Source organism: Aspergillus aculeatus (assembly GCF_001890905.1).
Source record: "Aspergillus aculeatus ATCC 16872 unplaced genomic scaffold ASPACscaffold_7, whole genome shotgun sequence".
Classification (NCBI taxonomy): Eukaryota; Fungi; Ascomycota; class Eurotiomycetes; order Eurotiales; family Aspergillaceae; genus Aspergillus; species Aspergillus aculeatus.
Genome location: NW_017962982.1, coordinates 596,440 through 618,386, shown reverse-complemented (window position 1 = coordinate 618,386; position 21,947 = coordinate 596,440). Strand labels below are relative to the sequence as shown.

The 21,947-nt window shown below is 52.3% G+C and overlaps 8 protein-coding genes across 8 annotated transcripts; 4 read left to right on the top strand and 4 right to left on the bottom strand.

Moving 5' to 3' along the window:
- Window positions 1-1,385: 1,385 nt before the first annotated feature.
- On the top strand, window positions 1,386-3,474 carry ASPACDRAFT_3209 (putative mucin; the record flags this gene model as incomplete). Its single annotated transcript, XM_020199856.1, has 3 exons — window positions 1,386-1,859; window positions 1,923-2,196; window positions 2,267-3,474. Coding segments are annotated over 3 exons (1,956 nt in total), but the record flags the coding sequence as incomplete, so codon positions are not given.
- A 651-nt stretch (window positions 3,475-4,125) lies between these two features.
- On the bottom strand, window positions 4,126-7,127 carry ASPACDRAFT_1887979 (beta-galactosidase). The gene is made up of 3 exons (XM_020198471.1): window positions 7,088-7,127; window positions 6,756-6,995; window positions 4,126-6,735 (listed from the first exon to the last, which is right to left on the bottom strand). The coding sequence occupies exon 3, from the start codon at window positions 6,677-6,679 to the stop codon at window positions 4,412-4,414; it is 2,268 nt and encodes a 755-aa protein (XP_020056589.1). The 5' UTR covers window positions 6,680-6,735; window positions 6,756-6,995; window positions 7,088-7,127; the 3' UTR covers window positions 4,126-4,411.
- Window positions 6,981-9,992, bottom strand: ASPACDRAFT_42834 (uncharacterized protein; the record flags this gene model as incomplete). Its single annotated transcript, XM_020201161.1, has 6 exons — window positions 6,981-7,020; window positions 7,088-7,230; window positions 7,297-7,413; window positions 8,245-8,885; window positions 8,941-9,378; window positions 9,542-9,992. 6 exons carry the CDS (start codon window positions 9,990-9,992, stop codon window positions 6,981-6,983), a joined length of 1,830 nt encoding a protein of 609 aa, XP_020056588.1.
- Window positions 9,993-10,198: 206 nt separating this feature from the next.
- On the top strand, window positions 10,199-11,070 carry ASPACDRAFT_42833 (AM-toxin synthetase; the record flags this gene model as incomplete). The annotated part of the gene is made up of 2 exons (XM_020201160.1): window positions 10,199-10,439; window positions 10,649-11,070. 2 exons carry the CDS (start codon window positions 10,199-10,201, stop codon window positions 11,068-11,070), a joined length of 663 nt encoding a protein of 220 aa, XP_020056587.1.
- A 160-nt stretch (window positions 11,071-11,230) lies between these two features.
- ASPACDRAFT_42832 (uncharacterized protein) lies at window positions 11,231-12,657 on the top strand (the record flags this gene model as incomplete). Its single annotated transcript, XM_020201159.1, has 5 exons — window positions 11,231-11,559; window positions 11,588-11,703; window positions 11,766-11,890; window positions 12,111-12,292; window positions 12,324-12,657. 5 exons carry the CDS (start codon window positions 11,231-11,233, stop codon window positions 12,655-12,657), a joined length of 1,086 nt encoding a protein of 361 aa, XP_020056586.1.
- Window positions 12,658-12,765: 108 nt separating this feature from the next.
- ASPACDRAFT_1880666 (uncharacterized protein) lies at window positions 12,766-14,456 on the bottom strand (the record flags this gene model as incomplete). Its single annotated transcript, XM_020198209.1, has 3 exons — window positions 12,766-12,810; window positions 12,973-13,867; window positions 14,416-14,456. The coding sequence occupies 3 exons, from the start codon at window positions 14,454-14,456 to the stop codon at window positions 12,766-12,768; spliced, it is 981 nt and encodes a 326-aa protein (XP_020056585.1).
- A 483-nt stretch (window positions 14,457-14,939) lies between these two features.
- Window positions 14,940-15,821, top strand: ASPACDRAFT_18723 (uncharacterized protein; the record flags this gene model as incomplete). Its single annotated transcript, XM_020197996.1, has 2 exons — window positions 14,940-15,141; window positions 15,193-15,821. Coding segments are annotated over 2 exons (831 nt in total), but the record flags the coding sequence as incomplete, so codon positions are not given.
- Window positions 15,822-16,329: 508 nt separating this feature from the next.
- ASPACDRAFT_52026 (uncharacterized protein) lies at window positions 16,330-17,916 on the bottom strand (the record flags this gene model as incomplete). Its single annotated transcript, XM_020202561.1, has 5 exons — window positions 16,330-16,333; window positions 16,382-17,086; window positions 17,118-17,475; window positions 17,529-17,821; window positions 17,891-17,916. The coding sequence occupies 5 exons, from the start codon at window positions 17,914-17,916 to the stop codon at window positions 16,330-16,332; spliced, it is 1,386 nt and encodes a 461-aa protein (XP_020056583.1).
- Between the last annotated feature and the right edge of the window lie 4,031 nt (window positions 17,917-21,947).

Below are 21,947 nucleotides of genomic sequence, written 5' to 3'. Positions count from 1 at the left end.
GTAGTAGTAGTAGTAGTAGTAGTAGTAGTAGTAGTAGTAGTAGTAGTAGTAGTAGTAGTAGTAGTAGTAGTAGTAGTAGTAGTAGTAGTAGTAGTAGTAGTAGTAGTAGTAGTAGTAGTAGTAGTAGCATGCATCCACTTTGTCCCCCCTCCTCCTCGCTCCCTCGCTCCCTCTCTTCCACTTTCTTTCCCACCTCCACCTTCTATCCCCCTCCCACCCCCCTCCCCCCTCCCCCCCCCGTGGCTCTGACATCAACCGGTATTTTCATTCTCTTCAAGACAAAGCAGAGACAATCAAACCTGGTCAACCAAACGGGACCCGACCCAAATGAGGCCAGAAGGGAGGATCAACCCTCTGGACCTGCGTCCGGGTCAAACTTTGTCTCTCTCCTGTATGGACACAGCACTTTCTCCGGACGAAGAAACTAAACCTACCCTGGCTCCTCTAGCGGCGTTGTTATGAGGTTGAGTTGATTAGTTATTCTGCTGCTTGCTGGATGGAGGATGATGTCTTGACCTCATCCTTCATTATTAGTTTTTCCCTTCTTTTACCTTTTCATTAATTTCTCAATCTATTTTATTTTTATTTTTATTTTTTTTGAGTATTTAGTTTTATTTCCCTTTTCGCTTTCTAGATCCATACTGCCTTATCCAATTTATTACAATCTCCTATATGGGTTCAATCCAATCCATTCGAGATTTCAACCACTTTTTCTTTTAATAAGATTATCTGCTTTGACTTTCCTTTATCATCATCTCATTGCCGCGTCTTCAAGTTTCTTGGATATAGTTCGGTTCTACAACTGGGTTGAGCGTGCAGGATCTATTACCTGAACCTCTCCTTCCATATCATTCTGGTCACTGCCACTTCAGTTCTACTGTGTTAATCCACTTTGTTGCTACTACTACTACCACTGCCTTGCCATCATACATACATACTACCACTAATATACTATGTGATATTTGTCCATCCTTGATTCTGGCTTTCCAATACTTCCACCCCCTTCAGTGCCTTCATTCCATCGAGGCGGGCAACATTCAACAGATCCGCTGCTGTTGCTATCCTACCGTTTCCCCCGTGCGGCCTTTGATATTCGCGGTTCTCGAGCCAACCAGACCCCCCGGCGACTTTCCTGTTCAACTTCAAGGATACAGATCAACATCAGCAGCTGTGGTCGCAAGCCATTGCATACCTCTCCCACGCACCGGACTTGAAGGGCTACCGGGATTGAACAACAAATACCACCCCGTACCTAACCCGACCTAGTCAAAGACAATCCCGATGAGAGTTTGGTGAGCACGGTGTTACAGATATCTCGCTGTTCTGGCTCTTCACCTCCAGACCTTCTTCGCAAGTGTTAATTGAACCTCGGACGTCCTGCCCATATGTCTCTCCCGGTACTTCCACCGCAACCTCAACTCCCCACACTTCACCCAGTCACACCCACCATCGGCCCCTACACACGGCCAGCCAGTGCGAGAAAGCGACCCTTCGAGTCGATCCCCGATATCTCGGACAATTGGACTGCTCCCTTCCGGGACGGTCTCCCAACGCCTCCGAGCGAAATGAACGGAGTTGCGACCTACAACGTCATCCCCTCGTCCGGCTATGGATCGAAGCTCGATGGAATCACATTGCCGCCGTACGCCAAGGTCTCCGACTATCCGCGCATGAACTTCGATGGAGCGACGGCCATGGTCCCCATGTCAAAGCCACACTACCAGCCTCCGGTCAAGGAGAATAACACCCGCGAGCAGGACAGTCGGAAGAAAAGCAGTACCAATTCTACGGCCTCGTATCTGCAGATCCCATCGACGATCAACAACAGCAAGGGGAGTCTGGCCGAGTTTGCTGCGCAGGTGAGTAGTCTCACAGACATTTGCTTTTTTCGGCCGAGGGGGCTAATTTACGGATGTATGTAGATGACATGTCTCTTCTGGTTCGAAAGTGCGGCCAAGTTGAAGGCCGTGGAGGAGCGTTCGCCTTCGGCCGGCTCTCTCGCCCCCGAGACCATGCCCACGGCTGGCTTTCAGAAATGGGTGACCAACATCCTCTCCACGACCCAGGTCAGCCAGAATGTGGTGTTGCTCGCTCTCATGTTCGTTTACCGCCTGAAGAAGTTCAATCCTGGAGTACGGGGGAAGAAGGGCAGCGAGTACAGGTTGATGACGATTGCACTCATGCTGGGAAACAAATGTAGGGTTTCTCGCAGGTGGATTCTGTGCATGGAATCTAGATGAGATGAGGCTGACATACTTCTCCACAGTTCTCGATGACAACACCTACACCAACAAGACGTGGGCCGAGGTGTCGGGCATCACGGTGCAGGAGATCCACATTATGGAAGTCGAGTTTCTGAGCAACATTCGCTACAACCTGTACGTGTCGAAGGAGGAATGGCGCCAATGGCATGTCAAGCTGGGCCTTTTCGCGGATTACTTCAACAACGCTCCTCGAGTGGCGGAGAAGAGCGACAGAGCGGTTGTGCCTCCTGCACTGCGGGTTTCTTCCGATCTGGCTCCCATCTCCCGGGCTGCTCTGTGCTCGCCTTCGAAGTTGCCGTCGCCGCCTGCGACTGATGCTCTGCGCTCGCACCACTGGCCGCTGCCGTTGAACGGTATGCCCTATGCCGGAGGGGCGTGTCAATTGCCACCCAGTGACATGCCCCTGCCGAGCAGCAGCAGCAGCAGCAACCCGAACCCACGCAAGCGGAGCCGCGACGAGGCGGTGGAGGAATTGCCGTTGCCGTCCAAGAGAAATACTGCCGCGATGGTGCCGAATCTGCCGGTATCCTCCGCCTTGACCAACATCCCCGCCTTGCCGCCCGTCATGCCATCCATATCCACATCCACATGCACAGCACCTTCGACATCGGTGCCTCCTCTCGTCCCTGCTATGCCTGACTCCGTCTCTCGCCTTCCACGACCGAACTTCCCCTCTCTCAGCCTGGCTCCGACCATGCCCCCTGCCGTCTCCACAGTTCCCCAGTTGCCTTCCACTGGCCGGGTGATGCCGCCTGTATACGCTCCTACCAACACTTGGATTCCACCGCAGATGCCGACCACCACGACCGTGGCCCCCGCTGTCGCTGTCCCTACCGTTCCTCCACTTGGCAACGGGCTTTACACCTCCCTCCCGGACCCCAGCAGACACCACAACAGTCCGTTTGCCATCTCCTCGGCTGGCATCTCCCCCGCCGTCTCCGCCTACTCCGTCACCCCTCAATCTCACCTGTCGCCGTCCTTCTTCCTCGCCAATCGCAACTCGCCGTATCGACCCGTTCGGAGTGTCAACACCCTTCTGATCCCCCCTCCTTCCGCCTCCCTGCAGCAGCAGCGAAGCGTCCCCTTTGACCACATGCACTACCAGCCGCTGGGAAAGACGGTAGCCGAACGCAAGACCGGCGTGCTGCCATACCTCCACCACGAAGCCTGGCCCTCTGGACCCATTGGACAGCCCATGTTTCACTCCTCCAGCTTCAACTTCCCATGAAGCGAGCAAAAGTCTTTCACCGTTTGAATGCAGCTTTACGACCTTGATACTGATACGATGCATACGAGAAGACCTGACCTTCACTTCATTTACCGTCCCCTTTGTATTACTGTACAGATTTTACTTTCTCCCTGTCTTCGACCCTTCCGTTACGACATAGCATGACACTGTGGCGTTTTTTTTTTTTTGTTTCCTTTTTTCTTTTCTGTCCCACTGATAGAAATCGGTTTTATCTGGAAAGACCAATGTTTGCATCTACACTGGATCATGGAGGGGAATCTTGGGAGGAGGCTTTTGTTTTCTGCATGAATATGGCGCTTTCGGGAATGCTTATGGTTATGTACACACGATAGGGAAAGCATCAGCATGATATGGGCGTTTTGTTTTGGGGAGCCTGGGGGAAAGAGCTCGAAAGAAGCTGGGCCAATTAGTGTGGCCCTTGTGATAAGAACACAATGAAAGACACTCAAGTACAGTGGCCTTGGTGATAAGGAATTATTCTCTGGATTAGGGCTCCTGCCTAATAGTCGTGGACAGTCTTCAAGAATTCTCAGTTATGTATAGATTGTCACAGCAGCAGACAGCCATATTAAATTTCATAACTTTTATCAGATTGATAATTAAACTTGAACCATTTTCATATTCGAATACCTAACTACAGGATATCTACCAACCTAACAATTAGCTCTTTTGTCATGAATTTCCCAGTGATGATCATTCTTCAGCGCCGATAATCAATATCCCTCTCTCTACCTGCCTAGCTGCGACACTTCAGGGAAAAGGCTAGTAGTAACCACGCTCTGAGTCCGCAAGTTGCCAGCAACGCTCGCAAGACGCCCCTCCACCGTCTCCGGTGTACTGGAGAGCACAATCACTTGGTCGAAAGACAACTCAACCCATCTCGCAAGCCCGCCCCTCCTCAAGCGTCCTCCTCTCTCATCGTCACCCCCCCCAGCCTCCAAACCACCACCCCGGCCGAAGGGATCTCCGACCCATTCCGACCACCGATTACGAGCCTCGCCCCCTCAATATCAGGCACCCTCACCGCCTCCAACCCATAATTAAACCCCCAGAGCAACGCCTCGCGCCTCGCAAACCTGAGGTCCGGTCCAAGATCCCCCCCCGCACGAACCGGCCGTCCCAGAACATCCGTCAGATTCGCCTCGCGCGCAACATCCCCCAGGTACGCCACAAGCAGCTCGACAGTGGGATTAACACCAAGATAATGCACGCCGTCACCGGCGCAGCCCGCCGGCTTGCCCTGCCGGTGGCGCGGGCCTGTATACCGAAGCGTCTCGGCGCTGGCGCGGCCGTCCCGCGCGCAGACCACCCACTCCGCCCACCCGGAGATATTGAAGCTCTGGCCGGCGTACGCGACGCTTTGGTCTGCGTAGTCGGGCGGTGTCTCGATGCGCGTGACTTTCATGGGCAGGCGGGCGTGGATCGGGCCCCGCGGGGGCGTTAGGCCGGGCTGGTAGCTGAAGGTTTCGGTCAGGGAGCCCGTGTGCGGGCCTAGGATGATGGGGCCGGTGTGGTTTGCGAGGGAGGCGTCGAGGGTCTTCGGGATGATGGGGAGGCTTGGGATGACGAGGAGCTTGTAAGCCTCGAGGGGCGGGGGCTGGTCTGCTGGGAGGATGTCGACGGACAGGCCGAGGCGGCGCAGCGCGGAGTAGAATTTGTAGACTAGATCCAGATAGCTCACTGCTGGGTCGGTGTAGCTCGTTGTTGACGGGTCCCAGGTGCCGCTGTAGGGCGAGATGCTCCAGATTTGGTGGGCCGTGTAGTCGAAGATGAGGGCTACGTCTGCTTGCTGCTGCTGCTGCTGCTGTTTTTGGGTGTGGTTGTTGGTCTTGAGTGCGTTTATCAGGATGGGGAGATCTTCGTGGGCGAATGTCTGCATCTCGTCGAAGCCTTCGTCGGCGGTGTTGTCCGACGTGAAGAGGCCCGAGAGCGTCTGCTCGGCGCCAAAGGGTACCTGCCGCCACCGGAAATACGATACCATGTCCCCGAAATCGGCGAAGGTCTCGTGCGTCCAGAGGCGCACCATCCCCGGATAGGGAGATACCCGGTAGGGACTCCAGTTCAGGACGCCGGGCTCCATCTCCATGATGCCGAACGGGCCGGCGGTCGTGTTGTAGGCTGCCCCCGCCACGCCGCGGTAGAGGGCGTGGTGCAGCGCCTGCCAGTCGGGGAGACCCGTGTACAGATAGTTTGCCTGCTCGGTGGCGGAGAGCCACGAGAAGGTGCTCGGCCCGGACAAGGGGTATTCGTCGAAGGTGGCCAGGTCGAGGCCCACCTCCCGCGCGAACTTGAAGTGGTCGAACTCGAGAAAGCCCATCATCATGTTGGTCGTGATGAACTGGGTGGGGGCGTACTGGCGCAGGATCGTCGCTTGCTCCCGCGCGAACTCGATCATCATGTCCGAGCTGAAGCGGTACCAGTCCAGGAGGTGGCTCGGCGGGGGCGTGTAGACCTCCATGAACGGGGGGTGGATCGCGTCGAAGTTCGTGTACTGGTTCGACCAGAACACACGGCCCTGGGCGGCATTGAGGTGGTCGATCGTGTTGTATTTGTCCTTCAACCATGTCCGGAACCGCTGGATGGCGTTCTGATCGTAACTCTGCACGGTATCATGGCATCCGAACTCGTTGTCCAATTGCCAGCCCGCCACCGCGGAATGGTTGCCATACCGCTCGGCCAGTTTCCGCGTGATCTGCTGGCTCATTCGACGGTAGTCCGGCGAGGACGAGCTGTAGTACCGGCGCGAGCCGAACAGCTTGGTCGCATTGGTATAGTCGACAAAATTGATGTCATACTTCTGGTAGAGCCAGTCTGGTGGTGCTGCCGTGGGCGTCCCGATGATCGCTTGGAGGTGATACCGTTGCAGCAGATCCAGCGTCTGGTCCAGAAGAGTGAAATTGTACTGCCCCTCCGCCGGTTCGAGAATGGCCCAGTCGAACTCGTTGATCCGCACATATGAGATGTTGGCAGCGGACATTCGGGCAATGTCGTGTTCCCACAGGTATTCGGGCCATTGTGAAGGGTAGTAGTCGACGGCCAGGTGAGGCCCCTCGGTCCACCGAGTGAGGGAGGGTGCAGACGATGACTTTTGCTCTGATGACTCTGCTGTGGCATGGGCAAGATCTGCCACTGTCAGAGCCACAACGGCCACCACTTGAAGAAGCATCTTGACAGAGGGGGAGATGAGCAATGCAAGTAGAGGATGAGTTTCTGGCAGGTTGGCCCTTCATAAATCCACTGGACCAACCTGCCAGGAACATGAATTACGAATTATCCGACTGAATTTAGCCGAAGGCGAGGTGGATTGATGGCAAGTTGGCAGTGTAGAGATGCTGAATTGTTGGAGATGTGGGGAAGATAGAACTACCCCGCATACTGTAGACTCGGGACTCGGTGCATTTCCGAGTCGCCGGGACAACTTGGAAGATCGAGAAAATGCCTCGATGCGGAAAGTCGTCGGCTTGGGATCATGCAACTGACTCCTTCAGGGCGTCAATTAGCCCGTCTCTGTGCCATCCAAGTATCAACATCCGTGGGATCGGGCGGAGCAAGCCCTGAGGCTTTCTTTACTTACCCGTTAAGCTTCTTGTACGTGTCTTGATTTCTTCCTCTGTCTTCAAGACTGCCAGAGGGGAACCGGCTGCAAACAGAAATCTCCACGGCGATCAACGAGTCCCCGCGGTAGGAGAACTCGGTGTCCAGTTCGTTGGGGATCGACTGCCTCCCAGCCGGTCCGTGGCATCGTACCCGTACTCGCAGAGGAGCTGGTTCTGGCTGTCATACACCGCGGTCAGGAACCGCGAACGTGGTCTGGATCTGGGTCAAGCCGTTACAGTCGTTGAGCGTGAAGCGCTGCCGGCGGAGGGTGCGGTCTTGCTCGTCGACCGGGGGCTGGGTGCCCTGGCACTGGTAGTCCACCAAGCGGCTTAAGCTGTCACACTCTCACAGCTTGACTACCAATCATACCACGTCCCAAAGCTACTCGACTCTTTTACAGTACCCAACTTCGTCATGCTCTGATTCTCCAATCCAGCAGACCCACAGACAAGAGACTATCATGGCTGGCTGCCCCGTACCATCCCACCGATAAGATGCTCCGAAGCCCTCTAACTCATGATTTTCAAGGCTGGAACTATTGTACACCCACAAGAACCCGACCAATCATGAAAGCAGACTCAAAATCGAATGATCAGATTGTTTCCGTCAAAAAGCGCCTGATCACACTATCACACATGACCCAAACTGCTTGAAGAACAGATACATACGACCACAGGGTGTGGAAAATAGGGCTTCCCGTCCGCTCAGCCGTACTCAAGCCACACGCCGGGAGGTTAGTAGTTGGGTGGGTGACCACCAGCGAATCCCTTCTGTTGTATGTTTTTGCTTGTGTGGAGACTTTTCATATCTCCATATATTTATTTCAATCGAGATATCGATTGCTGACGGACTTTTACATGGAATAGGAGGGTGGAGGGTGGGGGGGGGGGGCAATCAAGTACAAATCCACCTGATTCTCTAACCTAGGGCTCATCCAGTGTTGGCTTCCGGGCCTAGCCTTCCTTGAATGCTGAAATTCTGTCTTCACTAAAGCAGTGCACCTCAAAACAGAAAGGAAATACAAAAATCATAACCAGGAAATATTAAACCAAAAATCCAGGAAAACAAACATACGAAAATGAAAGAAAGAAAGAATAGACAGCAAGGTCATGACCCGCCAGCAGATCAACCCACCCGCGCCGTCATCTCCACCTGTCGACACAACGCCTCGAGCACCGCATCCAGAGTCTCCTGGGTATGGACCTTGGAGCTGGCGGTGTCGGCCAGCTCCCACGCCCCGCGCACGGGCTTGGCCAGGATGAAAAGAAACTCGCCGTCCACGGGGCGATCCGCCTGCTGGTACGCGGCCAGGGCACTGCTAGTCGTCCCGGGGGATTCCGTGCCGAAGTCATGCTCCTGCTCCAGGGTGTCGAGGTTCTGGAACTGGATGACCAAGCTGGGATCCCGCGCGTCGACGGGCCAGTCGGTGCTGTGCGCGGCGATGTCGCTGAGCTGGCTGGTCTCGAATGGCAAGTCCTGGATGTGTTGGGTGTGGACCGCGGCCAGCTGCTGGGCCAGGGACTGCTCGGGTTTGATGCGCAGACGGACGGGTATGGTGTTCACGCAGGGCCCGGCCACATGCTGCAGCTCGCTGGGTAACGAGGACCGGCCCGAGCCCACGGTGCTGAGGACTATGTCGTGGACGCCCGCCAGCTGGGCCAGCGTGCGCGCGCAGAGCGTGGTGAAGACTGTTGCCGGCGTGGATCCCGGCAGCGCGGGCGGGGCCGGCACGGCGGTCTTGGACTGCAACCAGTCGGCCGTAATGCTGGCTGGGTCTACAGAAGGATCCATCGAGCCCGGACAGGTGTCGGGTCGGGGTGATAGAGGAACCCTGCAAGAGTGTGCGCCAGTAGGGCTCCGCGGCTGCTCGCCGCTGCTGCATGTGGCGGATATAGCCGGCGAACTTCAGGCCGCGGGTGGGGGTGAGGGCCCGCCCCGGTAGAAGGTCGTGAAGAGAGAGAAGATGATGGGTAGACTGACACCGTCGTACTGGGCGTGAGACAGTCGTGTGGTGAGTCGTGCGTGGCCGTCGGCGGGTGGACGATATGATGAAGAGCCGCCTGAAGGAGCGGCCCAGGCTGAATGGCCGATGGAGACGATCATCGCTGTAGGCCTGTTTGCATGCGGTGGCCAGATCCCCTTCGGTGGACTGCACATCAGCTTCAGGCTTCACATTGTCGTCGAGCACGGCTTGCAATTGACGGCCCCAATGATCCACAATGAACACGGTGCAAAGGGATGTTAAGATGGCACCACAGGTCCAGGCAGCTGCGATGCACGCGGGGAATGTCCACCCGGCGAGGCAGGTTCACGTAGATGTACTCGACCTCCCGGAGATGCTCTTTCACTGCAGTAGACACGTGGTGGTTCTGGAGGTCCGTGGTGGGATAGACGCCCGCAATATGGCGCTGGGGTCATTCCAGGAGCGGACTGATGCCCGCGGCTAGATCGTTGGGTAGGCGAGGGCTACTCCTAGCTCCACGCGAGGATAGAAGGGAGAAAGGATGCGGGTCGTGGTAAGTTGTCGTCGGCATCGTCGTCGTGGTCGGATTGTCACGAATGAATATAGTCAGGTCACAGAGACCGGGATTGCGGAAGATGTCGGCCACGGTCACGGCCAGACCGGTCTCGCGCGCATGCTGACTTAAGCGCATCGCTGCAATGGAATCGCCGCCGAGGGAGAAGAAGCTGTCGTTCGTATCAACGAGATTACAGTCAAAATCCAGCACTTCGGCGAACAGCCTCTGCAGCGCGAGCTCCTCAGGGGATGAGGCTGCTGCCCACCTTTTGTCCTTGGCGGGCTGGAGGCGAGCCCATTCAGCCACGGTGCGACTAGACCCAAGCGCTTCGAGTTTTCTGCAGTCAGCCTTTCCATTCGTCATCGTGGGGATGTCAGCCACGGGGATGTAGATGCTGGGCCGGATGTAGACTGGTAGGTGCTTCTCCAGGTTCTGGTTGATGAGCCCGATGTAGCTGTCAAAAAACGCCTTGCCTGATTGCCACTGCCCAAAGACCCGTCTTGCGACTGTCCGCCTCCTCGCGGTTCCTGGACTTTGCCTCGTACGCGTTCGATTTCTGTTGGGGCACGATGCTCGACACGGTTGCAGCCGGTGGCTGCGTCTGCGTGCCCGAGGAGTCAGAGCGCCGTGGGGATATCAGTGGAGCCATCCGCCGGATGGAGGTGAATTATTTGCATCTGACCCCGCCAGTCGCCCGGCTGAGGGACCCTTCCCGTCTGCCACGCCTCCGAATCCTCGTCTCGAGTGGAGAGGCCATCTCACGCACGGACATGGAACAGTGGGGCCCCCATGTCCTTCATCTGATCAACGGTTAGCGCCCGTCGCAAGTCGTTATCTGGTCGATGCTTGCGCATCTCAACTCGGGCATCTCAATGCCGCCATCCGCCATCGCAACTGGAGGCGGCGGAGGTTGCACCACGTGGATTGTGGATCCTGTTCGTCCAGGTTAATTGGTCCCCGTGAGCTGTACGAGGGAGTTCTGGCTAGAAGGTCTACTCGTGGGACTGGGCTATCCTCAGGACCCGGAGCGAACCACAGCGACATTCGTGAAAACCCTCCATGGTTGGTCCTGGGAGCAGGAGGGCCCCGTGGGAATGGCCCCGGTCGACAGGGCCGACCTTATCGAACCGGGGACTTGGTCCGGTATGCCTCGGAAGGGTCCATTCTCTATGTTGGGAGAAAGGATAATCAGATCAAGATTCATGGTCAGCGGGTGGAGTTGGAAGAGATCGAGAAACATATCGAGCAGGTCCTGCTGAACGGTGCGGCCGCAGCAGCGACAGCAGTCGCCGCAGTCCCGGTGGTAGCAGCGTTCCTCAAACCTCAAGGAAGCAACAAACCCATTCTAGTCGCCTATCTGGCACTGCTGAGCGATGGCGGTGCTGAGATTCGAATGGCTGATAGCTACTCCCTTTGGGAAGACCGGTGCTTCCAGAGGTGAAAACCAGGTATAGGGCGCTAGTAGGGTCGAGTGTGGGTAGCGAAGTCTTACACGGGGGTTCTTTATTTCGGCCACACTGGCGGCCTTCACCCGAAAGACGGGGCAAGCAGCAGCAAGGGCTACAGTGATACTTTGAGTCTAAATTCTGACCGAGCAACGGATGTGCCCGGGGATCTCGGCGCGGCTGGCACAGCAATGCTCCAAGTTTGCAGCAGCACGGGTGCAGGCCTCGAGTAGACGCCTTGCCTGCTGCTTTATTGCCACCGCCACGATCGGGAGCAGCAGCCTCCCCGACTCGCACCCCGTATACGAGGAGCTCCGTGATCGAATTTCAAGGTACGCGCAGAGCCCAGCGGCCGACCCCCAGATGGCGACACAGGCCGCAGCCTCCGACGTCTTCCTCTATGGGTCGGAAATGGCGGCCATCTACCACGTCCACCAGTCCATTTCAGTCTGGAAGACCGGGTTGACCGTCCAGGCGGGCCTGCCGTACGGGCCCACCCTGAAGATCTTGCAGACCTAAGGGCCAGAAGTATGGTCGTACCGTCTCGGGACGGAGGCCGACCTGGATGATCTGGCCTCCCGGCTGGAGCGGCTGGGATGCGAAGATGCGAGCTGGCTGCAAGCCATCTGGTGCGAATGTCTCAGCAACCCAGTCCTGCAGACGGTCGAACTGCAACAGCTACGCGCCCTAGCCGACCAGCACGACGTCCTTGTCATCGTAGACGACAGCGTCGCCAGCTTTGCCAACGTCGATCTGATGGGGGTGGCGGACATCGTCGTCTTCTCGTTGTCCAAATACTTCAGCGGGTATGCCGACGTAATGGCCGGCAGGTAGGTAAATCGCAAAAGCGGATTTTGTCTCTGTTTACACGCACACCAAGAAAAAAAAAGAAAAGGAAAAGGAGAGGTGCGAGACACAAACAAAAAAGGGAAACTAACGCATGGGTGCCTCTTTCCCCTTCCCGGGGGGAGGGAGGTGTATTGCCAGCGCGATTCTGAATCCCAATTCGCGGCACTACGCCACACTGCAAAGATAGATGGCCACCACGCACGAGAACAGCCTTTTCGTCGACGACGCCATCGGGTTGGAACGTAACAGCCGGGACTTCTCGACACGGATGGCGCGCATCAATGTCACCACTGAGTACCTCGTCAGCCAGCTGGTCGCCCGCGTCGCGGATCCCACGAGCCCGCTGACCCGCGTCCTCTACCCGTCCCTGTGTGCCTCCCGGCCGTACTACGAGCGGCAGATCCCTTCTCCCCATCCCGGAACGAACAACGGGCCTTGCCCCGGGTGCGGGGGCGACTTCGATGAGTTTTGCCGACGTCGGCGGTGCCGCGGCGTTCTTTGACTACTTAGACGTCTATAAGGAGCTCTCGTTCGGGGCGGATGTCTGCATTGCCGCGCCCTACATGCAGATGACGGGGCAGGTCAGTCAGAAGCAGCAGCAGCAGCAGCAGCAGAACGACACAAGCGCAAATGAGACCCTCGTCCGGTGCGCCGTGGGCGTGGAACAACTAGAGGAAATCCTTCAGCGCGTGCCCCGGGCGCTGGATGCTGCGAGCCTAGCGTTCACGGCCTAGGGCTAATCTATCCCCGTAGCCCTAGGTGGGTCGTCCAAATTGGATCAACAGCAAATCTTTGAATCAAGCGACAGACATGTTCTGTATTTATAGATTTGAATGGAAAAATCAGACAGACAGTTCCAGCACCGCGTCCCCGTGGAAGTGCTGCAACTGCAGAAGAATTGCTACATGATCACATGGTTAAGAAAGGCGCAGCTCAGCATACCGCGCCTGCTTCCACTTGTAGGCCTCGGCCCAGTTGTAGATAAAGGCCCCGCAGAATAGCAGGAGAATGAGGAAGGTGGCGACGAGGGGCCCCAGGATGGAAAACACCGTGAAGCCGTAGGAGGCCGACTGGAAGGCCGGACTACGCTCCAGTGCCTCGGTCGCGAGCCCTACCTGCATCGCCGTCAGGACAATGGCGATGTATACGGTGAGACTCGCGAGCCCGGCAAAATTCTCGCGCAGGAAGGCGCCATACCGGTCCCACCGCGCCAGGTACCCGCGCAGCGGGGTCTGGTAGAGAGCATAGATCTTATTTAAACGGCTCAGGCGCAGCTCGCCATGGACGAAGCGGCGGTCGATGTGCGGGTAGATGTGCTCGGGGTCCAGCTGTTCGATCAGCACGCGCCACGCGCGCCATGTAACCTCCTCCGGGAGGAGATGCTTGTCCTGCGCGATGCGGAAATCACTCTCGTGGGTGAGCAGCGCGGTGTAGGAGAACAAAAACCCGAGCGCTCGCCGGCGGAGTCCGCGACGCTTGCATTCGTTGCGAAGAGTGACTGCGTGGAATCCTTGGGTTGTCTCGTCGGAAGAGCATTCGCAGTCGCGTTCGCAGCTGAGGTACTCAGCCCAGAAATTTGGCTCTAAGAGGAAGCGTGGGATCGGTTTCAGGAAGATCCGGCCCGCGGTCCAGACGAGATGCATGTCCATCTGCTCCGTGATAAGGATCCCTCGATTAAGTAAAAGCTGATGGTGTAGAGCGCGTGGTGGCAAGGGCCGCCCGGCGACCCAGAGCCAACGGTGGATGATGGTGAGCCGATCCAGATTGAGCTCCTTCTCGATACAGGCGGTAACATTACGAGCCGCAGCGACCACGTCCCCAGAGGCTTTGCGGTACGATGCAGGCAAGAGGTAGAGGAGCTGGTCGGGGTGGTTGCTTCGTAACGAGTCGGTGCTAGGCAGGTTCGAGTGCTCGAGGAGCCGGATCGAGAAGGGGGGAGGGAGCCTATTGTCATTAGTAAAGAACAGGCTAGGATGAATACAATCAGAAGTAGAAAGTACCAACAGCATGTTTTGGGCTTCAAGTGAGGATTGATTACCATCAAACCCGAGGCCGAGGAAGGGGGGCCGGGGGTGGGGGGATGCGGATTCTGGCTCCCTCAATTCGGTTCTCAGAGCCGTGGTACTCAGTAGAAATTGGATATGATGCGCGAAACCCTTCTTTTGACTAAAATGCTAGCAGTGAGACAAATTTTCCGGCCTATCTGCAAGGTAGGGGTGGTAGGGTGCTTAGGTCTCGAGCTTCGTTGCATCAGGAACGCAGCTGAAGGAGCTGATGAAGACGTGTCCGGCTCAGATTCAGGTACAGTACAGTCTCAGTTAAGTGGGGGGAAACCCACAGTTTTGTTTCCTAGTGCCGGAAAGCGCCGGACTCGGGAGGGCCCGGGAGGGCCCGGGACTCGCCGTACTATACCTACTATAGACACTATAGACCCGGCAGCTGAGCCCCTTGGCACGGGAACTTAGCCACAATGACAATGCCAACTCACTCACCTGTGGGCTGGGCTCTGAGCTGGTATTACTATAATAGGCATAGGTTTACTCCGTACTCACTCAGCTGAGAAAGAGCTGCATGAAACTTGGGATTCGAGACGACAAAAGTGAGTGAGTCATGTGCCACACAGCATTATGTCACAGGTAACAGCCACTCAAGGGTCACAGCCACCACAAACAACTCCCCCCATCAGTCTCGTTCCTTGACCCCTAAGCAATGACGCTGCATATCTCTTTCTTATGGCCGTGTCCCCCCCCCCCCCCATCTTCTACATTCTGCCAGAATCAGGCATAATATAACCTTACAGTATCTCGAAGCATATACACACTGCGCTCGTGGTGCTCCGAAGCCCTTCAACCCGAGTCACCGTCACAGAACAATATTCTGGGTCAGTCTATCAGTCATGGCCTCAGAAGAACTTGCTTTGATAGTGCCGTGTATCATACTTGGTAGTGTATGTGTAGCAGCACTCGTCCTCAGAGCTGTCCTAAGCAGACGACTCCAGAGGACTAGTCATCTCGAAGATCTCAAGCGATTGTATCGCGAGGCGCTAGACAAGATTGTCGACGCACGGCTGGAGATAGAAACCAGCACCGAGTCCGGGGAGCCAATCTTCCTGTCACACTTCATCGACAACGGTCGATTCCGGCACTGGGTCTTATATGTCCACGACCACAAGTATGAACTACACGAAAACAACGAGGATTCCTTGCGGAAACAACCACGTTATGAGGCAAGAATCAAACTACACCGCTTTGACTTCAACACGTATAGAGAATCGGTCAGGACAGCTTACTCCCCCGAGGTCGGCGACCACTTCTACAGCATGATCGGCTGGACCACGCTCTCCAAAGAGGAAGTGGACGAGAGGAGTCGGCAGGTCTGGGCCAACTTTGGCACGTATACCCTTCTGTTCAACAATTGCCATGACTATCTGCAGCAACTGGCGGACGCGATCGTGACCACGAGGGCACCGGATTGGAATTGGTTTCGAACTAACACTGCAACCCCGTACCGCTACCTGGCATGGCCAGAACTCAACGAGCAGGTAATCGCGGCCGCGACATGGGTCAAACGATCAGAGACGCAGAAGGAGCATTTGACCCCGGCTGAGCGACGGAGGCTCGAGGAGTTTGTCGCCATACTCGATAGGACAATTGAAGCCACAATAAATTCGTCATCGCGCTTGATACTAGCAGACCTTGCCGCCTTTGGTGGAGACCCTAGCAGCGGAGGAGACCCGAGCGGTGGAGGGCACCATGCCGGTGGAGGGCACCATGCCGGTGGAGGGCATCATGCCGGTGGAGGGCACCATCACGGCGGAGTGCACCATGCCGGCGGAGGACACCATGCCGGCGGAGGACACCATGCCGGCGGAGGACACCATGCCGGCGGAGGCGGCGGATGCTGAAGTCATCTCTGTTAACGAGTGAATGACTAGTAATAGAGTGATATTGCTCCGACTCTCCGATATGAAAAAGCATCATGCCATCCGGTGACTATGAAACCCACTATTTCACCGTCAGGGGCGTTCCAAGCTGGCGCTGTTCGAATCAACCTCCACTGCTGTTGATTGCTGTCGCCGGATATCACCCCCATGATGTCAACACCATGATCAAAATGACTCGGCCAGGACGTCTTTCCAGGATTTTGGGTTCAGGAAGAATAATTCTTAGCGTTTCGCGTCTGTTTCAATGACAATTATGATGTGACATGTGCATGCCAGGTATACTTCATATAATAGAGTCGGTTGGGTTCGCTCGTGCCTGTTGATTCGGTCTGTCTTCACGGACTTGGCGATATCCACGTGATGGCAGACGACTATTTAGAATACATATCGGACTACATGAGGCTATCTTAGCGGAACCAGCATCGAGGTGGCGGCGAACGGCGTGGCCTCAGGGCCGCCGACACTACCTACTGAAACGGACACACTCCACTGCGATAGACTGTTTTTGATATAACCAGGGCAATATCCTCCACTGCACCGTCCGCTTGTACGTCTTCCAATCCTCGCCATACTTCTTCGCGCACATGGCATTATCCCGGCGTTCGCGATGGACGAGCAAGACGCCAAAGTACAGCACGTAGAAGTAAGTGAAGATCATCCCCCACCCGGTTGCCGGGCCTTGAATTGCGACTCGCCCGTCCAACATCGTGCGTGACGGCGATTCGGCGAGATGGCCCGATGAGGCCAATGCTGCAGCCCACGCCGGGAGTATCATGTACCCTGCCACCCCCGTGGGCAGGCTAAAGGGCCAAGCCTGCAGCCAGTCGCCGAAGTAGTTGACATGCCGGGAGAGACCCCACCACCCAGCGGTGAGGAGGCGGGCGCCGCGCCTGGTGGTGATGGACGATAGATCCCGCACGGCGGGGTGGTTGAGCTGGGTGCGGAACAGGTGCTTCTGGGTATTCGCCGCTTTGAAAATGTAAATCCCGAGGACGAAGACGGCGGCGACCGCGAGGATTCGTGACCCGCCGAGATGCACGGGAAAGGCCGCGAGGTAACGAGCTTGCGTCGAGTAGAGGAAGGGGACCCAGACTAGGTCGCCGAAGGCAAGCATGAAGCCCATCCCGTCGGTTGTTATATCCATCATCGTCAAGATGGATGACTCGTTGTACTGGCTGCTGAGGACGTAGTATGCCTGCACGGCGGTCGTGAACACGATGCTATCGGAGATTGTATCCATAGTTGCGGTACTGCTGGGCGATGAATGCCAGGTCAAGCAGGATCCAGACAGTCAGACCGGGGCAAACTTCACACCACGTCTTGATGTCGACCTCGCCAATCAGAGGCAGGGTAACCCGGGGGTTGAGCTCCCGGCCGATGTACAAATCGTAGATGAGGTTGCCTGTCGTGCCGCCGCGGTTGGGATACTTGGTGTCGCCGGTGAAACTGTTGACGTAGAGAAAGACAGATAGGGCGTATGAAAGGAGGATGTTTGCCGTCAGAAGCTGCACGTAATTTTCGGTGATAAAATTCCAGACGGGGAACTCGGCCCCCTGGAGGAACGGGCCTGCCGCGCAGATAGAGAGAATAACCATACTGGCCGAGAACGCTATGCCGTCCGTTAGCCTGCGTTGATCCTGGAGGTCCGGGAGAAGTCGATGCCATTGAATCGATACTGAAGGGGGCGATCATGATGCCCCAATTTGGTTCCATGGACTTTTTTGGCGGGAATAATCTTCCAAAGGAAAAGACCGAAGACATAGTAGGCGACAGTGACCAGCGTCACTTTCCAGGAGAGAGAATTCGACAGACCGATATCCCGTAGATTAGCGTCAGCTTTCAGCTGTTCCCAGTTGAAGTCGCGAGGTTGCAGAAGAGTAGGCACTGGGCAGCCAGACACGTCGTTGCAAGCGATGTGAACGCGTAGAGCAGGACGGGCAGGCCAAAGGTATGGGCTGCGGCACCCAGACTATGAAAGTGTAAGCAGAAGTTAAGGCCCAAGAAAGCAGGAGCAAGTCTCTTACGGTCCACCGAACTCGTGTTCGACCATTCTCTTTCGTTGGTGATATTCCGCCGTGGGGGTTACGGTGACGGGGACAGTGGATTGATTTAAAGATTTCAAAGACCTGGGAATCGTCTGGTGGGGAGAGATGCAGGATTAAGGAGCTGGTCGATTGTTTCAATGTACCGACCGGTAAATACTGCTCCACGCTCGGCTGCACTTCACTCATAATCAGGCTACTCTGTTTTGAAAAATAACGGTATCGTTGGGTATGAAAGGATCCTCTGTGAATGGAAGGCCGGGCCGGGCCGCTGTAACGGATACATCCAGACAGAGTACTCTGATGCTAAGAAGTCTAAAGATTTCGCCTTCAAGAAGCGATGAGACAAGACACAATTTTCTTCGAAATCAGTGCAGTAACTTGGGATGTTGTAATGTGCAGGATCCTAGATGGTAGTCAAATGAGCCATCATTTGCCATTGACCTTGCTATGGCCGTTCGCAAGCTCCACAGACTGGCGGACATTTGTATCCTTGGAGGTTACAGAACGGTTTCGCCAAGAATTGGCCATCATCCGAACGACACTAGGACTGGATGGTTCTCGCTTTATCTCGCTCCGCGCCTTCGAAAGAAAATGTGAAGAGCTGGCCAGCTGGATCACAACCGAATAATCGATCACGTTATTATTCTCGATGGAAGAGAGACGAGGGAACACGGTCAAGGTATCGGGCTCTCGAGGATTGTGCTTGCTACTTGATGCTGATCGTTCTTTATCGGGGGCGTCGAAAGCGATTCAGTCCTCATCGGACTCGGGTGGGTCAAAGTCGGGCTCATACATTCGCTTGGAACGTCTGATCAGCTGCCAGACTTCGGCAGCCTTCCGTACTATTACTTCGATCTCCGAGTACAGTGAAGCGCGTTGCGTGTCAGGGAGTATGTCATCAATGTAACTCAGTACATTGCTAACAACATCTTTGATAATGGTCTGAAGCGACTTATCGTGCATATCTGAATTGATAGATTGCAATAGCGAGCGACAGAACGATTCTTTCTCAAAGTCAGTCCTAGCGAGATATTTGAGAGTTTGCCGTATGCGTGGGTCCAGAGGCAGGATATACACGGGCTGGAACACATGCTGGTCAATCTCTCTAGCGAGAATGGCGAGAACTAATGCCGATCGAATCTGTTTTGCTGCTTGAGAATTGGAATATGGTAAAGAAATTCGGTGAGTTTGAGTAAGGTGAGACTTTCTTAATTTAGACTATATAGAAACGTTTTAAGGAGTAGTTAGTTGCTGTTTAGAAACGCTACGACATATATACTTAAAAACTCTCCGGCGGTAAGTTAATAGTAAATACAGAATTCAACTTCGTTTTAGCGAGTTTTTAGAGTTCTGTGAAACTGTTTATTTTATATAAGAATTAGCAGATAAGTAAGCCTATACAGAAAAATATATAGAATATTTTTTTTCTATTAAAATAACTAACAGTGAACCTCTTAATTCGGTATAGTTTGGTTTAGATATTACTAAAAATAGATTTTAGACTCTTATTTACTACTGTAATGTCCGAATTGAGTTTCTCTAATTTTATTAAGTGATTGTTTAGATTAATCTTATCTGTTTTAAGGCCGGTAATAATTATATTTTTGGCTTTGATTGTGTTTTATAATGTGTTATATTTCTGCCTTGTTTGTATTAGATATTCCGCCTGATTCTTACTTTCAGCTGTTAGCTTTTTTAGTTGGATATTTTAATTACGAAGGCCTTAAATCTGCTTTTCAACCAGACTTTCTTTTTTTAAATAATTTTTTTAAGTTTTTGGACTTAGGCTATTGTCTCTCGGTGCTGGCTTTTTGCTTTTTTATTAATTTTAAGTATTTTTTTAATAGTCGCCTTTCTTTTCTTAACCTTATTACTTATATTATTTAGTTGATCTTAAAGTTTTCTGTTGTTTTTGTAAATATTTATAATTATTTCATACCCGACTGACGGAGATAATACTTTAAGTTGATCGAAGAAGTTTAAAATGGTTTGGATTTTGGAAATTAGACTTAAGAATGCCGCGACTGTTATACTTGGGTTTTTGCAAGTTATTACTGATATTGAAACTTTAGAGGATTTTTAAAGGTATGTAAGATATACGACAGATGTTGCTATTCTGTTTATCTTAAGGAGACTATTCTAAAAAAAAGCAAGGTCAATTCAGATTATTTATTCTAAAAAGCAGATTAAGACTACTTACCAAAAGCTATTATATCTTTTAATCTTATTCCACTCTCCATTAAGCTTATTTGTCTTAATTTAAGACGAAAGTGAATAAGAGAGTTGTAGTATGTTCTATATGGTTATTATACTACCGATATTGAGATTGTCTGGTCGCTCTTTCTTTAAATTCTCTGGGGTATCTTTCGGATTAATAAGATCAGACTTTAAAGGACAGTGATATGATTAAGCTGTTTTAGGCTGGTTTTTTGAAAGTAAGATTATGTAATATATCGCTCAGTCAGGTGGATATCCTGTAGTTTCTTGTCAGTTGACGGGGAATTTCTTCTGTTGGGTTGGAACGGCCGGATGTATCTTAATTAGTGAAAAGCGGCTCGCTTATAAATAGATTAGAACTAGTAAATATTAACGAGCCTGCTAGAATATATCTTGCGAATAATAATGGCTTTTGAATATAATATATAATTAAGGAGGGGCGGAATAGAGTATCTAATATAATTCCTGCTGGTATTAATTTGTAAAAAAGTATATGTTTTTAAATTAGATTAATAGAAGTATAAAAATAATCTTATTTCTGATTAAAAGATGTCGATTAAGATATATTAGATCTTTTAAGTATATAATACTAAGTTTTGCACGGAAGCTCGCCAGTATTTTTTAATATGATATATGAAATAAGATTCTGATTATAGATAGGTATTATAGAACATCGAGCGCGCAAAACCAAGCTGTTAATAGAAAATAGAGAGGGAAAATATTTTAATAAATATAGTATAAATACAGTAAGTTTAGATAAATAGTATATATTAGTTCGGATAGACTATAAGATCTGCTTAGCTGCATTGGCTTACTGAGATTCTTAAAGATTATAATTATTACTTGTTTATTTAGCAGAGTATTATGTAAACTGGTATTTTTACTGTATAGTCTTTTATAATAGAGACTGTACTGGACTCAGCGAGATTATTATATAAGAGCTTAAAGCTGGAAAATCTTTTAGAAGATTATAAAAAAAGTCCTGTAGCCGTAATCTGTTAATATTGTAAGCAGTATATTAAGTCAACCAGTCCAATAAAGTATTATTTTAAAACAGTCTGGTAAACGAAAGCTGTAAAGTATTAGTTATTATAAATTGTTTATTGAGTTTATCCGGCTTATCTAAATCTGTAAAACAGGCGGTCACCTTGTTGTATGCTAATTTTTGGAGTTTAGGAATTATATAAATATAGAAGAAGATATAGAGCCGAATGTGGATAGAAAGAAAATAATTCTCCGAAGTAAAGTCCGTTTCTGGAATTGTTATTGTAGGCTTATTCTCAACCTCTGTGTCGAACTTTTTCGGGGTAAACGGGGTCGAAAGAGGCTTTAAAAGGGCGATTTGAGTAGGATAATCTCCTCGATATATTTATTTAATAAAGCGAGCTATTGTTTTTTTTTATATTTTTAAACTCGTACAGAGAGTTTTGTTCTTCTCTGAGTGTATTATCTAAAGCTGTAATTAGTAGTTTGGACTTTGATTAAAGCAATTTCCGATAGATTTTAAATAATCGTCCCGTCTGACGAATTCGAAGAAATACGAAATCTGAGTTTAGAAAGCTGATAAATATAAGTATTATTTATAATTATATTAAAAAAAAATATATTTAATGTATGTTATATTATGTGTCCCTGGCATTTTTTTATCAGTTAATTGAGGTGAAGGTGAGGTTCTGCGTAAGATAAATAAAAAATAGTTTTTTAAATAGTCAGACTGTAAAGCTTCTTTTAAAGATAGCGATCTTAAATTTGTATGCTTATTATTCTTTTTGCGCGCTATTATATTACTATCTGAAGAAATTAAAGAGTATTTTATCGG

What these genes read in the sequence shown, in the direction of transcription:
- ASPACDRAFT_1887979 (XM_020198471.1), bottom strand. Translation starts at nt 6,679, where the DNA reads ATGCTTCTTCAAGTGGTGGCCGTTGTGGCTCTGACAGTGGCAGATCTT.